Consider the following 18,206-nt stretch of genomic DNA (forward strand, 5'->3'; position numbering starts at 1 on the left):
GTGGGAGATGGCGAGTTCTGGTCCCGGTTTAGGTATGAAAGCCTCTGGGTGATAGGTATGCCAGGTGGAATGAATCTTGGATATGTTCACCGCCTTCACCATTGTTTGTAAAAATAATAAAGGCGGAATACAAACAAATAAATAAAAATAATACCAGAAGGTATAAAATTTTCTTTTTCCCTTTTTAAATAATATTACGTTTTGAGAAGCTGTAAGAAGCTCAACACATTACCAAACAAGATTCCCTAGGTTAAGCTTAGATCTCTAAACCAAACCTTGTAGGGAAGGCCCAAAAGAGACAGCATGCATCCATCACGGTCACACCATGTCCAGAGAAATCTTATTGATGGGGTTGGTAAAACCCACTAACTACAGACTATTTTGGTCTGTCTGGTTCACAGATGGCTACTTAGAAACCTAAAGAATATTTGTAGTGATGGTGGTATCATTTTTTTTTATACTCCTGTTGAGTTTTGATGCTCGGTTAAATAATTGGAACCATTAAACTCCATAAACCAAAATAAGGGAATTCTTTAAAGAAGCTAAAAATGATAGAAGCCCACAATTATGAAAGACATACCTGTGTAGCAGCCAGTGATTTGGAAGACAAAACTTTATAACTTCATATTCAATTGAGAATTCACTGCTTTCAAATTCTTAAAATGCCATGAATTGTGAAGAATATCAAATATATTGCTTTCTACAGCTTCTGAATATGTAACAAGGGCATAACCATTTCAGCATATAGGAGCCTGCACTAATGGCAATTCATTGAAGCATTACCTGAAAAGTAATAGGATTACAACTTATACAGCAATTGAGATAATATAATTACTGTAAATGCTAGAGCATCTCATTAATGGCTACAAGTCTACTGCATATATATATCAGTAGCAAAGATTTTTAAGTTCTTGCACACACAAAAAGAGCCCACCACCTAAGAAAGTTGCATACCTGAAATCTTACAGCTATCACAGACATACCTAATAAAAAAATTAATTCCATCAAGTTAATGCTGTTTCCTCCAATGTAAGTGGTTACAAGATTGAACCTTAGGCGGCATTTACTACTTTCCTTCAAGGTAATTTTAATGGGATTTCATTCATTCATTCATTTACTCTTGATTATGTAAAACTAATTTCATTTATTTGATTTGGTACTCTAATGTAAAATGCCAAAATTGATCAATCTTGAAATGGGAATTTGCATCGTAAATATGTAGTCTTTCACAGAGATGTAAAATACATTTTTAAAATGTCTGATTTTCATAATTATACCAGGTTTCCCAAACACCCTTAACACGCTCTATTTCTAATGTGTCCAGTTCATTGATGTTTTTGTCTTCATGTTTCACATAGACAACTTTCTTACAAAGAGGGATCATAAAGTTACTCTTTTTTAATTGTACAAACTTTATTACGTAAGTTTATGCCTTTAAATGCCTTTAAAATCTTGTTTCCTTTTGCAACAGGTTTTTTACCACTTGAAATCACAGCAAGAAGGTTTTGCATTTTAGGAGGAATTCATAAAAGTAATCATGAATTGTTTATGATACAATAGATCTTGCAGGAATGACCTAAACTGCAGAAAATATCTGCATTTTCTCTATATTTCAAAATCAGTTCTATCAAGGAATAAGACTTGGAGTGAAAAGAGAATGAAATAGAGCAGTGTTGGCAAACTTTTTTGGCATCAAGTGCCGAAATGGGAGCATGTGCACATGCACGCGCATGCCAGAAACCGGAACAGCAGCCCCCCAGTACACATGCATGCAGTGGGAAGATGGTCTTCCGGTTTCCAATGCACACATGCGCACTGGCCACCTGGTCTTCCGGTTTCTGGCATGCATGTGCACACGAAGACCAGCTGGCTGGTGCATTTGTTCACACTTGAAACTGGAAGAGCAGCCGCCTGGCATGCATGTGTTGCCGGGAAAATGATCTTCCGGTTTTCAGCACCGGCCATCTGGTCTTTCGGTTTCTGGCACATATGAGCATACACACAGACAACCTGGCGGGGCGCATGTGTGCGCCGGCAACCAGAAGATCATCTTCCCAGTGCGCATATGAGCATCGGGCGGCTGCTCTTCTGGTTTCCAGAGGTCCTGCACCAGCACACTGGAACCCGAAGAGCAACGGGCAACACCCTGCATGCCAGGAGAAATAGCTCTATACGCCACTTCTGGCCCGCGTGCCCTAGGTTTGCCATCACGGAAATAGGGCAACACTGTATAATAGAAAGTCTACAACTCTAGCATTTGCCCATGGAAACAGAAATGCGACTTGCACCATTTTATTGCTCAATCTTCCAACTGATTTTTGTGCTTACAAGAAAATGTCTGTTTTTCAAAACTTTTTATATCACAGTACTGTTTCACACTTTCTACGTAGAACACAACTTTGCATATTTACAATGTCTTTATACATCATTCACACAGCACCACTTTGCAATATAGGAAGATAACAGGAAGTAAACGGAAAAGTGATGGAATTGTTTAATCTTCAGCAAAGTAATCCTCAAGCCCCTCCAGTTCCATTTCTTCTGTTGTACTTAAAGAGGAAGTTGTAGGTATATCTGCCCTTGTCCGGCCGCTGGGTTTCAGCTGGGCGCTTTCAAGCTGCTTTTCATCTTTTTTTATTTCTTTGGTGCTGCCAAGTAGCTGCTGACTTTCTATAAAGTACTGATTGGGGTGGCTCAGAGAAAAACCAATTTCTTTGATCTGTACAGAAAAAGTGTGGGGGGTGGGGTGAGAGAAGCATGTTCAGTTATTATATTCTGTAAAGTTTTAGGGTAAAATTAAATTAGCTTGAATGAAAGAACAAAATTTTCAGCATCTTCTTTTCCTTGTGTCCTCCCTATAAATATTCTTTTTTTAAAAAAAGATAGCTAGAATCTAAAAACCCACTTATACACAGGTGCTACGAAAATCTAGGTGAAATTATTTCTTCTATTATTTTTAATGGTAATTTTTGCCAAACATCTATTTGTGAAAACCGTACTGCATGTAAGTTTTCTTGATAATGCACATTGACTTTACAACGTTGTTGAAATGTTGCGACAATTCCATTTCAAAGGATAGTTTGGCTAAATACTATAATTGGATTTAACCATGTCTTTCTACCAGTGGTATGGATGTAGTAGTAGACCAATCTGCGGTTTTAGGATTTTCCAAAGCTGTACTGGGGTACATATCAGGCAAAAAGAGAGAAAGAGTAAATTTTACTGCATTCATAAACTATTGTTTTTCTGGCCTCCTTGAAATAGTTATTTCTTAAAAAGTCACTATTTAAGAGAGGCTACTTAAGAGTCAAAGCATATTTTGAGACATGATTACCCGTGTTTTACTGCAGATCGGAACAAAACTAAAGATTAAAATGGCAGACAAACATATGAGCTGCACTGCAAAGGCAATTCATTTCTTGCTTTTCTGTTTTTATAGATTATTTGATCAGGTATGCAAGTAGCGGCAGCAACAAAGCTAAACCATATTCCCTGGTTGTATATTCAGTTTCTTGTGACTCTTGTTAAGAGACTTGTTTGCTGGTTCTTAATTTACAGTCCTGTATGATTTGGAGTGGGGGGTGGGAATGCCTTCTTTCTCCCTAGAAGAAACAGATGAAAAACAAGGTTCCTATAGCTGGTAAAAAGGATTTGAAAGGAGCAAATCCCTTGACTACTAAACAAATTGAAGATTTTTGTCAGTTCTTTTCCTGGTATTGCTCTTGGCAACTTTGTAAATTGTTGTGTATCGACTTTTTCCCCACTTTGGGACAAACCAAATCCTTTGGATTTATAATTTCCAGCTGATTCTGAATCCAACATAACAGGCAACCCACCGCATGGATGCACAATTAAATCCAAGATGCCCTCTCTGCTGCCTTAATGTCCAGCTGCCAATCTTTTACTTCTAGAGAGAAACAAGCAACTAGACTGGTCTTAGCTTAGAGCCTTCAAAGTCAGAGTCTGTTACTACCAAATCCTTACTGTATTGTTCACCATAAAGAAAACCTTAGATGTTTTAATTCAAGGACATGATTTTCAAAAATAAATCTAGCTATTACATGCTTGTAAATGAGAAGCAATTTTTAAATGGAAGAGAATGATCAGTCCAAGACTCATCTTAGTTCAGAATTGTGTTTTTCATAGTAGCTGACCAGATGCCTCTTGGTTATTCAGTTATCTTCAGTTTTTACCTGCCTTTATTTTTTATCAACTTAAGGCATCATATTGGTACATACCTAGTGCTCCTGCCTCCTTTCCCTTCTCCACTTGCTCCTTCAAGTTGAAAAAAAACTTGATGGTACATAATCAATCACTCAAACATGATTTTATATATCTTGTTCATATCTCCTCTCATTCACTCATTTTTTAAGCGAAGAGTCCCAAAGTTCTAACCTTTCTTTTATGAAAAGGGATTCAGGTCTTCTGATCATTTAGATAACCCCTTTCTGCATTTTTTTCCAATTCTTTTTTCAAATTTAGCAACCAAAATTACCAAGATGTAGATGTACAAGAGCTTTGTATAATGGCATTGGACTTGGTTTCCTAAACCTTTTCTAATAATCCCTAGCACAGACTCTGACTTTTTTGTGGCACCGTGAATAGAGGTTTTTCCATGGACCGGAGGGGGCGTGGTTTCGTATGCTGCCTGCATCCTGCGAATGGGGCTTTGCTTGTTTGTGCGGCCCAGTTTCTGGCATGCTGCGGATCAGTGCCGGTCCACAGACCGGGGGTTGGGGACCCCTGATTTATGGGATAGGCATATGTATATGAGATTTTTTAAAATTGCATTCTAAAAAAATCAACATTTATAGTACGTATGTCTGTTGGGGGGGGTGGGGTTGTAAAAAATCTAACTGTAATTCTTCTTTTTGGTTGAAATGGTAATTTATGCCTAAAGAGTCACTTAAATATAAATTAATCTTCTATTTCGGCCACAAAGTTCTGTTGCACAAGGAAACTAAAACCAAGCTCATTTATTGTCTATACTTAAAAAACAGAAAAAGCAAAGTAACCCCTCTCCCCCAAACCTTCTCATACAGACTGACACAGAAATAAAAGGACATTAGATTAAAAGCAGCTTCCTTTACCTCGCACACCTTTTCATCTTCTAAAGCTAAACATTTTTAAAGATTCTGTTCAATCTGAACTGTACCCTTCATGTAAAATTTGGCATTCTTTTGGTGTTATACCACAGGGCTTTAAAAAAAAAGAAAAGAAACCCATGATGAATCCATGATGTTGGACCTTTGTGATCTTACGTCTTTAATCAAGAAGCTGCAGAATGGCAGGTGATAATGAGACAAGCTGTTATTACACAAAGGCCGAATGGAATGATTTCTTATTCATACACTTTCTCAAGCTTATTATTTGATCCACCAAGAAGCTGAGGTTTGGCCACCAGAAAAACTGAAAAGCAAATCAGTCTTTCTTCTTTATAAATCATTAGAAAGGCAATAGTTAGCACAATATCAAATGCATTATGCTTGTGAAAGCTACATTACAACTGGCAGTTTCCTTATAATCATGAATATGTGCGTTGCCAAGTTTAATGGCAACTGCTCTAATTGTTACGGTTTATAACCTAATGGCTCTGACAGCTAACTAACATATTTCGACACACATTATATTTACTAAGAATATTGGCTCAGCCAAATCATTCATGATAGCAAAGCGTTTAAGAGGCATTCAAGCACAAGACTCCATTAGTGTGAGTGTAAAATGCACAGTTAAGGCAAACAAATAATTGAGACAAGAAAGAAGTGAAAACGTATCCATATCATACCTGAGGAAAACAATTATTTGTCTCAACTTGCAACACAGTCATCAGGCATTCAGTCTTCACCTTATGTTCTAACAGTAGTCTAGTCTTACAGGACTCCATATTTGATTCTTTCCTTTTTTAGCCTACTAGAATTAATGGCTCTGAGGAAGACAGGACACCACAGAGCTATAGAGCAGCCTTTCTCAAGCTTTTTACTCCAGAAGAAACTTTAAAATAATTTTCAGATGTCAGTCAATCACTGCATAAAAATTATCTCGTCTCCAACTAGCTTGGCACTATGTATGAAGGTTAAAAAAAAGATTGATTTGTAAGTATCTTTTGTGAAAATCCTAGCAAAAATGGGGACCAGCAGCTGAGCTAAAGCACATGAAAATACTAACTTTCCAAGTGCTAGAATTTTACAGAACGCAAAGGTTTTTAAAAAACAACAACACAACAATCTCTTGGGGAACCCCAGGGCTCCATACAAACTCATTTGGGAAATAATGCTCAGAGCCAACAATCATGATTAGGTCTCTACTGTAAATAAGCTGTTTAAGCTGCAATCCTTCATGTGCTGCTCGGGGAGGAAGTCTGACTGAATTCCACAGGAATTACATAGAAACACATTATTGAAAAATGCATGCCTTTCTGTTTTAATATTATTTTTTAATGTAATCAGCTATTCTGTGATCTCTGAAGGTCAAAAAGCACATTAGGTCAATAACCAATGACAAAGAACCCACACTGAAACTCCCCACTTACCGTATATACTCGAATATAAGCCGATCCGAGTATAAGCCGAGGTCCCCAATTTTACCCCAAAAACTGGGGTAAACTGGGGACTCGAGTATAAGCCGAGGGTGGGAAATGAGGCACCTACCGGTTGGGGAAACCCTCCCTCCCTCAGCTGAGAAGGCTGGCGGCTCCCCCGCCCCGCCCTCTCACTGCACCGGCAGGGCTTCAGTCCGGTAAAATGTGAAAAAAAGAAAAAAAAAAAAAACTCGAGTATAAGCCGTATATACTCGAGTATAAGCCGAGGGGCTTAAAAAAAAAAAACTCGAGTATAAGCCGTATAGACCCGAGTATAAGCCGAGGGGACGTTTTTCAGCACAAAAAATGTGCTGAAAAACTCGGCTTATACTCGAGTATATACGGTAACTAGAACTTTTTTCACTGATCTTGTTGCAACTGTGAATGTGTCTATGCTATAAGCAGATTATATCTTTATGTCATTGTTTTATCTCATTTTAATAATGTTGGGCTGTTATAATACCAATGGGAACACACACACACACACACACAATTACTGTTTCAAGCTTTTTTGCTTATAGTTTCATTGTTTTTGCATCTAAAACTGAATTTGAAGTTTGACACCTAAAAATAAATCCAATTTGAAGCTCATGCGTCTATAATCACTTCTCCTTCCTCAATATATTTTCAAATACTGTACCAATTTGCATTTTTAAAAAGAATACACATGCTTTATTCTTTTAATGCTTTGTTTAGAATTTAGCCTATTTTCAAAAATATTTTCATTCAACGTTGTTGGAAGAGAACTTTCATTTACTCCTATGAATAAGAATCAACCAAAGTTCAAATCCAGATGCAAATACCAGAATCAACAAGATGCTGACAATAGTCAAGAACAAGGCTAATACCGTAATACCCAAAAATGCTCATTACAAATAAGCAATGCAAAATATCAAGAGGGTGATTGTGTGAATAATAGCCATCTCCTTTTTTTCAGACAGGATCAAGCAGTTCAGGGCTACAATTCCTTTGCCCTGCTTGTGGTCTTCCCAATAAGCAAAATACTGAACTTTAGAATTTTTGCAACTGGATTCAGCACAGTTTTTAAGTTCTTATCATGTAGAACTTCCAAAAAGTAAAAATACCCGGCTGATCCTCTGTGCTCAAAAGGCCCCTTAATACATCTTGTGTACTATTGTTTGTGTTCATACTTTGAGAAGCAGAGTCCTAGGAAGGTCAAGCAAGCCTTCCTGTTACAATATTTTCCCTTTGTATGTGAGATTCTGGCACTATAATGCCCCAGGCCAAATGCCTATCCATTAGTAGCTGCTGACATGACTCCATCAGTGTTCTTCCCATAACTTGGCATTTTAGTACGCTAAAAGAATATTTCAATACAAGACAAGATTCTGAAGAAGGCTACAGAACAGTATTCCATAGGAGATGTGTCCAAACCATGAAAACAAAGCAATAATAACTAGAGTTAATCCTATGCAACAAAACTAAAGAGAAAACTAAAAACTGAAGGTTAGAATTCAAATTTAGATAATATATAGAATGTAAACAATTTGGCAATTAAAAATGCCCTTTGAAAATAATAAACTTGGCCTTTTGCATTATATATTCTAGGTATGTGATTGTATTAAAGTACTGTAATACAAATCAAAAGGTGAAATTTGCCTTCTAACGTGTTTGTGGAATAGAGTGAAAAGCAACATTTGAAGTACATCAAAGCATTATAAACTACTACCCAGAGAGTGGTTTTCTGTCTTCCGCTGCCATCTTTTATAGCTCCTTAGTATGATGGCAACGAGGCTATATTATGCACATGATGATTTGCTTTTATCCTGATTTAAAAGATGGATAAATTGTACACGAGGCACGAAGCATAGCAGTAGCTTTCCACTGGCCTAGAAGACATAATTTTATCATTGCCTTGGGTTGAATGCAAAGCTGCATTTGCTGGCTACATCATTCATCCAGGGTTCCCGTCCTTGTAAATTCTCAAATGACTAGGAAATTCTGGAAGTTGAAATCCACACCTCTTAAAATTGCTGAAGTTAAGAAACACTGGTCTAAGAGACTGTAGAACACAATCAGAGATTGGAGCGGAGATTAGATCTCTTTCAGATTTCAGTCTCCGAGCTTCAAAAACACTAGGATCCACACATCCATAGGATCCATACACCTTTCTCTAGGAGGAGAAAAGCAGGGAAGCTATAATAGTTTATAATTAACAAGTGTTAATTGTTACATGGAATCAAAGATATCTGCTATTTAAACATTTGTTCAGCGTAACTAATAACGGGTGGCACTGGCAATGACCGTGAACAGAATAGTTTCCTGGTTTTTCTAGAGGCTGTGGTGTGATTCCCAAACACAACAGTGAAATAAGTACTTACATCATGAGTCAGTTCGAAGTATTTTTGGCAGGCCAGCTGATAATGCATACCTTTCACCAAGTCCAAAATCTAAAAAAGAAATTGAACCGATTAAAATACACACACATACACACACGCTTACCCCAATTCCAGTCCGTAAAGAGAACACATCTTTAGAAAGCATGACAGAATTGACATATGTGCTTCAGTGCTTCTACAAAAGTTTCAAACTCAAACTCAAATCAAAATGTAGAAAAATTGTGGCTATTATATTTGGAATAATTATTTCCAGGATATCTATTTCAAAAATATTTCTATGGTTGCAAATAAATGTTTGCATTTGAGAAACTGAAACACAAATTACTCAACATGTGTGGTCACTCCTCACACATAGCTTTTTCATGCATGGGTAGCAAAATGGGACTGTGATACCAACTAAGAAATTGTAGTAATTTAGAAAAGAAGTAGCAGAAAGCCCCTTGAAAACATCAAAACATCAAAGTAAGTTGTTTATAAGCAGCAGTTCCCCGAACAAGAAAAGAAACTGTCAGTTTTGAACTCCTACTAGAAACATTTTTCTATCTCTTGTAAATACAATTTGCTTCCCAGTTCTACCTTGTAATCGCTTCTGTCCAGCAAAAGCACTCATTCTTATCAGCAAAATGCAATGGCATTTAAAAATTTAAGTTGCATGTCATTTTTTTTCCTCTGCTGATCTATAATTATTCTTTTTATATGTGCTGCTTATCAGCTATAGAAAACTGCTGTAACTGAGAGATAGCTTCAGTAGAAAGAACATTTTTGAGGAATGCAAATTTCTAACCCTTTTTCTGAGAGGCTGACCTTTTAAAGTCAAGAGTAGCAATAAACTCCAGCACAAATCCCTGCTGTCCTCATTATGGAGACTGCCTTATAGTTATTGACAGATGTACAAATAATATTTGCTGAATATATCAAACCACACTGCTGCCAAAGAAGTGCTTACTGGGTCTGTTTTGCTGTTACAAGCAAAACTGATTAAATATCTGCCTTTGCTGTCACCGCCTGTTAAGTACAATGTGAAAAACAAGTCAACCAGCCAAAAGAATCTCAAGCTTGGCAGGGTCTCTTTGATTTTGAACTGAAGCAGGTAGCAGTTTTGAAAAAAATATATAGTTACACATACTGCAAATAGAACCTCAAATTAATTTGCAATGATACCCAACCAAGAAGATATTATAATATTGTATCATAGAACTAACATATATAGAAAACTTCCTTGGCTTACAGTAAAAGATGGACAGTATTCTGGCAACTTTTTGGGTAGCCTACAGGCAGTTAAATCTGAATCACAGGACCCGGGGCGAATAGTAACAGAATGTTCTGATATTTACTAAAACACTTGATTTTTCTCTTGGAACTCTGCCTGTTTTCTCATTTTTTTCTAGAATGTACCAATTCTGAGGGTACTTTGTGTTCTAGAAATGAGCATTCCAGATCCTTTCGAGCACAAATATTCATATTTTTCTGTGTGGATCTTAGCAGAACTCAAATGAACCATAAATCTGGTATGGTGCTTATGGTGTAGACTGGGATTCATTCCAATGCCCTTGATGCTTATTTATTTTTTCACACAAACATGGTTTCATGTGATCTCTAAATCTTTACTAAAATCCATATAGAAAAATATGGATACTTCCGCTTTAAAAGGTCCCACTTTGTTGAAACTGCAGTGATGAACCTGGGAATTCTATAAAGTGTGCAGGTATTTATGCTGTTACGTTAAATGAACTAATCCTGTAATCGATGGAAAGATTTGGCAAATGACCTGTGAAAACAACATTTCAAGAAGCACTTTCTGGATCACGCTTTTACTCAATCACTGTGTGCAGCCACTCTCATATAAAGCTGCTGCATCTCTGAGGGCAAACATAGTTTCTACCCGATAGCTAAGTTAAAAACTTTGCAGACTAATTTTACTTTAATCTCCATATTGCCTTGGCTTCTGGAAGAAATATAATCAGCAAGGGAAGCCAAGAACTCTATATATCTTTAACAGCAATATAAAACAGGTTTTGTCAAATAAAAGGTGAGAAAAAAATAAGGGTAATCTAGTGGCCACAATTAGAACCAGCAACTCAGTTGTTAAGCAAAGTAATTGCTAGGTGGAAAATCATACCAGGCAACGGTGCTTATGATTTTACTTCAGTTTTCCTTTCTGCCCTACTCCCCTATATTTTGGAATACTTACCCTGGCACTGGGATAATTAACAAAGGAATTAATGTTTGCATTTGCATTCATTGGCGAGGAAAGGATTACAAGGGAGTAAGCAAGCATACAAAGGGGAATTAAAAGTAACATGCTGGAGCTAGCAGCTCTGAGTATGAAGTGCAAGTTGCTGGTGTTTTCTCCATTGTGTGCCTGCTTACTCTCTTGTAATCCCTTTCTCTCCAATCTACAAGAGGAGAAAAAAAAAATTAGTCAGGCATAGGACAATATGTATTGACACTGTGCGCATGTGTGGATACATTCGTGTGGCATTCCTTAACAATACAGCTGTATGGATTTTGACCCAAAAGATATTACACACACTTCCACTTTAGAAGCCCACTACTACCTGTTACTGAAAATGCTCTGACCTGAAGGACTGCTTTAGCCAGGCAATGGGTGTATGAGGCAGAAACACTTATTACTGATGGTGTATGAGGCAGGACGCTTATTACAGTTTATTGCTCACTCTTCTCTGGATCGTATCAATGAAATCAGATGATAGGCTATTCTGCTACATATAAGCTTAGCACGGTTAGCTTCCTTTAGCTTTACAATCACTGATCTCTTCATTTACTCAAGGTCAGTATGGAGCATTTTTCAAATAAAATAGTTACTTTTATTCCTAAAGTCTCAATCTTTCAATAAAGGCTTGCTGCATTTTATCTACTTCTAACCTTCATTTTTATTTGAAAGGTGACTTAAAATGTGATTGAAGTGCAGCAACTGTAACATATTTAGAGACATTTTTGTAGTTCCAGGTCAGTTTCTCACTACCCCAGTGTAACTCAGCTTGTTCTTTAAGGATTTTACAAAGACATTTATTTCTTTGCCTAGCCAAATCTGCCATCTGCTTTCTCTAGGCATTTTATTTTTAACATCCAACGCTGAAAATCATAGAAATATCTCTATTTATATCATTGAGGGATTTTACTTTATTTTTAAAGATTCTAATTTTTCATTTGGAAAGAAACCAAACAAAAACAATGCATTTCTGCCTTCACATTCTCAAGGTAATTAGAGGAAATGCCACAAAAGGTTAGAACTTCTCTTGCCCATTATCATAAAAAAATATATTATTCTATACTATAGAGAAGTTAACTATTAATAAATAAGTACATTCTCTCAACCTTCTTTACCATATAACACTGCAACTGATATGTTCAAAATAAGACAATAGAAATTAACTTTGTAAATGGAATTATTTAACACCATCCAGTTGGTGGGTTCAGGGGGTGCGCACTCGCTGTTTAAGAGCAATTGCGCGCTCCGGCCCCTCAGACTTCTCCCGTTCCCCGAGTGGTCAGCATCCCCAGGGCTTGGACCTGAGGCTGATGCTATGTAATGGAAGGTCTGTGGTGAACAAAGCCCCCCTGATTTATGATCTTATACGGGGGGAGGGGGGGCGCGGACCTTATGGGCATTTCGGAGACCTGGTTGGGCACTGAAGTGGGGGGTTCCCCTTGTAGATATGTGCCCACCAGGTTTCCGAGCATTTCATCAGCCGAGGGCCCAAGGTAGGGGTGGGGGGGTGGCAGTTGTTATTAGGGAGAGTCTAGAGCCGAGGGAGACCACTGTACCTCAGATAGCCGGCTGTGAATCCCTTTTCGTGAAGTGGGGGCGTAGGATGCAGGTGGGCTTGCTGATCACGTACCTGGCTCCTTGCTGCATGACAACAGCCCTGCCGAGCTGCTTGAGGTGATAGCCGGGGTGGCGGTTGATACCCCTAGGCTTATGGTCATGGGGGATCTCAACTTGCCATCGGCCGGCGTAGCATCAACGGCAGCCTGGGAGTTCATGGCCTCCATGACGGCCATGGACCTGACCCAATTATTTTAACGACCCCACGCACGTCGGGGGAAGCACGCTGGATCTGATTTTTGTCTCTGGACAGTGGTTGAATGATCTGGAATTAGGGGAATTAACCATTGAACCTTTGTCATGGTCAGATCATTCTCTTCTTCGCCTGGACTTTTGGACCGCCACTCACCACCGCAGGGAGACGGGGCCAATGCGTTGGTTCCGTCCCAGGCGCCTGATGGACCCGGAGAGGTTCCTGACGGAGCTTGGGCCGTTCCCTGGTGATCTGGCCCACAGTTTGGCCGAGGAGCTTGTTGCGGCCTGGGAACGGGCCGTGGCTGGTGCTTTGGACCGTGTCGTGCCTTTGCGGCCTCTGACCCGGCGTAAATCTCAATCGGCTCCTTGGTTCTCCGAGGAGCTGAGGGAGATGAAACGCCGGAAAAGACGCCTAGAGCGGGTCTGGAGGTCCAGCTGTTCAGAAGCTGACCGGACACTTGTTAGGTCTTATATTCAGACCTACCTAGTGGCACTGAGGGAGGCTAAGCGGGTTTACGTTGCCACCCTCATTGCGTCGGCAGATAACCGCCCGGCCTCCCTGTTTAGGGTGACCCGCTCTCTTCTACATCAGGAGGTGCGGGATGATTCCTTACAGGGGTGTGCTGAGGATTTTAGTAGGTATCTGTACGATAAAATCGCTCAGCTTTGGGACAGTTTGGACCAAAATTGGGTAGATTCAGGTGAGAGGACGGAGGCTAGTCTTGTTGAGACCATCTGGGATGAGTTCGATACTGTGACTCCTGAGGACATGGACAGGCTGATGAGACGGCTGAATGCCACCACATGTTTATTGGACCCGTGTCCCTCCTGGTTGGTGCTGGCCACACAGGAGGTTACACGAGGCTGGTTCCAGGGAATTGTTATCGCTTCCTTGATGGAGGGTGTTGTTCCCACCGCCTTGAAAGAGGCGGTCGTGAGACCCCTCCTCAAGAAGCCCTCCCTGGACCCAGCTGTTTTGGGAAACTATCGTCCAGTCTCCAACCTTCGCTTTGTAGCGAAGGTTGTTGAGAGTGTGGTGGCACATCAGTTACCCCAGTACCTGGATAAAACTGTCTATCTAGACCCGTTCCAGTCCGGTTTTCGGCCCAGGTACAGCATGGAGACAGCTTTGGTCGCATTGGTGGATGATCTCTGGAGGGCTCGGGACAGGGGTTATTCCTCTGCCCTGGTCCTCTTAGATCTCTCAGCGGCTTTTGATACCATCGACCATGGTATCCTGCTGCGACGGTTGGGAAGTTTAGGAGTGGGGGGCACCATTCTTCGGTGGTTCTCGTCCCATCTCTCCGACCGATCGCAGACGGTGTTGGCAGGGGGGCAGAGATTGACTGCAAGGCGCCTCATGTGTGGGGTGCCACAGGGGTCGGTTCTCTCGCCTCTCCTGTTCAACATCTATATGAAGCCGCTGGGCGAGGTCATCAGTGGTTTTGGGGTGAGATATCAGCTGTACGCTGATGACACTCAGCTGTATATTTCCACTCCTGACCACCCCAACGAAGCTGTCGAAGTGTTGTCCTGGTGTCTGGAGGCTGTGCGGGTCTGGATGGGGAGAAACAGGCTCAAACTCAACCCCTCCAAGACGGAGTGGCTGTGGATGCCGGCATCCCGGTACAGTCAGCTGCAACCGCTGCTGACTGTTGGGGGCGAGTCATTGGTCCCAATGGAGAGGGTGCGCAATTTAGACGTTCTCCTGGATGAGCGGTTGTCTTTTGAGGAACACCTGACGACCGTCTCCAGGAGAGCTTTTTACCAGGTACGCCTGGTTCGCCAGTTGCGCCCCTTCCTAGACCGGGATTCCCTATGCACAGTCACTCATGCCCTCATCACTTCTCGCCTGGACTACTGCTCTACATGGGGCTTCCATTGAAGAGCACCCGGAGGCTCCAGTTAGTCCAGAATGCGGCTGCGCGGGTGACAGAGGCTGCCTGTAGTCTTCCGGGTGCACTTCAAGGTGTTGGTTACCACCTTTAAAGCGCTCCATAGCTTAGGACCAGGATACTTACGGGACCGTCTTCTGCTACCACTTGCCTCCCACCGACCGGTGCGCTCCCATAGAGAGGGTCTCCTCAGGGTACCGTCAGCCAAACAATGTCGGCTGGCGACCCCCAGTGCGACAGCCTTCTCTGTGGGGGCACCTGCCCTCTGGAATGAGCTTCCCCCAGGACTTCGTCAACTTCCTGACCTCCGGACCTTCCGCCGCAAGCTGAAGACTTATTTATTCTTCCGCGCAGGACTGGCATAAAATGGGTTTTATTAGGATTTTAATGGGTTTTTTATGATGCTATGTATTTTATATTTGAATTATCAGCCAAATTGAATAAGTTTTTATAATTCTGATTTTATTGTATTGTATTTATGATTGTTATTTTTATCTGGCTGTAAACCGCCCTGAGTCCTTTGGGAGAAGGGCGGGATAGAAATTAAATTATTATTATTATTAAATTACAGCCTTTTGTTCAGTGACCATTCAAAGTTATGGTAGTGTTGAAAAAAAGGACATACAACCCATCCTCAAAGTTCCAGACATCACAGCATCCCTGCAGTCATGTGATCACGATCCACATACATCGGTATCCAGTTCGCTATTGTAAGTTGTAGGGAGCCACAGTCATGTGATTGTTATTGGCAACCTTCCCTGCTGACTTCCCCAAGTCAATGGGGGAGCCGGCAGGGAAGGTTGCAATTGGTTAGAGCAAATCACTCTCACTTTTTCTCCCACCTACAGCCGCCCCGACTGCATGCAGCCTCCCCTGAGCTTCCCAGTAGGTGAGAACATCGAAACAAGTTGTATGCTATGATTAAAAAGACAGTTGCATTTATTGTCCATAATTATGAAACAAAACTGAAAAGATATTTCTGATGCCTCTTTACCAAAGTATCAGAAGAATAGATTCTGTACCTGACCGATTCCAGAAGGAGATATTTTATACGACTGAAGCTTCTGCTTCAGCAGCTCTGGGTCACTGTGGCGAAAAGGGCATCCTAACAAAAAGAAAAAGGGGAATAAAAATTATTCATAAATTGGCATAGCAAAGCACCTGAGGATCTAGAAAACAGTGCTTATTATCTACCAGGTTATAAAATACAGAAAAATAACTACCCCCGTGTGCAAACTTTTCAACAAGATCTGTTTAACTTGAGTATTGTGGTTCTTTAGTAATCTTGGCTTATAACCTGACACAATTCTCAACCAATATGCTGGCACTGATATTTGAAAGTAGTTCTGGCCAAACTGAAGATGGTAAACATGTCCAAGGTTGATATGATTAACACCTTCATATTCCTTCTTTTACTTTCCTCACAACCACCACGTGAGATGGATTGGGCTGAGAGAAAGTGACTGGCCAAGGTCACCCAGCTGACTTTCATGGCTAAGGCGGAACTAGAATTCACAGTCTCCTAGTATCTAGTCTGGTGCTTTAATTACTAGACCAAAGTGGCTCTCCTTTAATAATTTAATATTATTAATTCCTGATGATTGCCTGGAAAGTCCCTGCAGTTTTCTTGGTAAGATTTTTCAGAAGTGGTTTACCATTGCTTGCTTCCTAAGACTGACAGAGAATGACTGGTGCAAAATCAACCCGCTGGTTCCATATCAAATGTGGGACTAGAACTCATGGTTTCCTAGTTTCTAATTTGGTACCTTAAGCATAAACTGGCTCTCTGTCTCTTTAGTCCTATAAATATATATCCTAAAAAGTATTAGTAGCATTCTAATTCTACAATCAAGCCTGAATGATTTCTGTGAGGAACATAGAAAAAATGAGGAATAAACTATATTATTGTTATTTACCCATTTTATAAAAGAAAAAAATACATTTATCAATATATCTTCTTCTTAATACAATTTTCTAACCATCTAGGTCTATACTCTAGGGCAGGGGTGTCAAACTCACAGCGTCACAGTGACGTCACATAATGTATCCAGACTTTTTTCCCCTTTGCTAAACTGGGCAGGGGCGGGGCCAGCACGTGATGCATCTGGCCCGCGAGCTTGACACTCCTGCTCTAGGGTATTGGATTTAAATGACTGGGAGGAAATAAAGGACAAAGTAAACAATTCCCTATAATTCCCTATAATTGGCAAGTGACTTCCCAGTGTTCAGAGGAAAAGGAGTCTCTGAAAGGAAAAACTAAACATTTAGAAGAAAACCTGATTGTATGTAATTTGTGGAAATGTTATTACAGTACTCCCCGTTTCATTCCAGAGTGTCTGGTTTCCGGGGGGGGGGGGATCAAATTATTTATATCAGGGGTCTCCAACCTTGGTCCCTTTAAGACTTATGGACTTCAACTCCCAGAGTCCCTCAGCCAGCAAAGCAAAGCTGGCTGAGGAACTCTGGGAATTGAAGTCCACAAGTCTTAAAGGGACCAAGGTTGGAGACCTCTGATTTATATAGCTCTTTGACAGTTTGCTGGCAAAGAAAAGGCACTTGTTGCTTTGAACATTATGGGGATGAAAACAAGCAAAAGAAGAAACACAGCAAGGCTCAACAGAGCACAGACCGAAAAAACCTCTTTTGTCTGACCTGGTTCAATAATAAGACAAATTGTCAGAAGAGAAACCGCACACTCGACTTGACAGTGAAGGTTGCCTTAAGCCACAAATCCAACTTCTGCCACTAATACAGCCAACCAATCCATTGGTTTCTAAAGCTGCCTGTCAGGAAGAAGCACTCACCGTGATGATCCCCTTGGCCTGGGAGATTGGACAGGATAATTTTCATGCAGCTATATGGAGTATAATCTGTTCTCTTGCCTTCTTTTCCATAGTTATGCCGGATGCTGTAAGCATATCCTTTATCAAACTGAAGAGTGAAAACAAACAATAAAAATAGCAGATGGTTTACAACTGAGAGAGGGTGTACAGTGTATGCGATTTTAGTTATCATGAACGATGAAATATTGATGCTTTGAGTCGTCATAACTGTTAAAAGTTTTACAAGTAGAAGAATTGGAAAGTACAACAAATATGAATCTATGTTATCGAGCACTTGGCAGAAAGGGAGTTTCACCGGATAATTTCTATAGGACTTTGCTTACAAAAAAAATAGAATTACAGGGTATTTCTCCCCCCCTCAATACTGTCTTTAAATGGAGTTATTAAAAAGAATCAAAGGAAACAGAAGGAAACCAGTTTAGTTGAAAACAGCTTTTCAAACTCTAAAAAGAAGCTCTTGTTATGAGTAACAAATGGCATATTTTT

The 18,206-nt window shown here is 40.3% G+C and overlaps 1 protein-coding gene across 1 annotated transcript in view; it reads right to left on the reverse strand.

The window, feature by feature from the left end:
* Positions 1-670: 670 nt before the first annotated feature.
* The window catches only part of PRIM2 (DNA primase subunit 2), a 95,880-nt gene continuing 78,344 nt past the window's right edge, over positions 671-18,206 (reverse strand). Inside the window, exons 12-15 of the mRNA XM_058176669.1 lie at positions 17,682-17,808; positions 15,900-15,982; positions 8,920-8,988; positions 671-2,719 (exon numbers count right to left, since the gene is read on the reverse strand). Coding sequence (XP_058032652.1) covers positions 2,495-2,719; positions 8,920-8,988; positions 15,900-15,982; positions 17,682-17,808 — 504 coding nt within the window. The 3' untranslated portion in view covers positions 671-2,494. The remainder of the gene's footprint in view (positions 2,720-8,919; positions 8,989-15,899; positions 15,983-17,681; positions 17,809-18,206) is intronic.

Source organism: Ahaetulla prasina, chromosome 1 (assembly GCF_028640845.1).
Source record: "Ahaetulla prasina isolate Xishuangbanna chromosome 1, ASM2864084v1, whole genome shotgun sequence".
Taxonomy (NCBI): domain Eukaryota; kingdom Metazoa; phylum Chordata; class Lepidosauria; order Squamata; family Colubridae; genus Ahaetulla; species Ahaetulla prasina.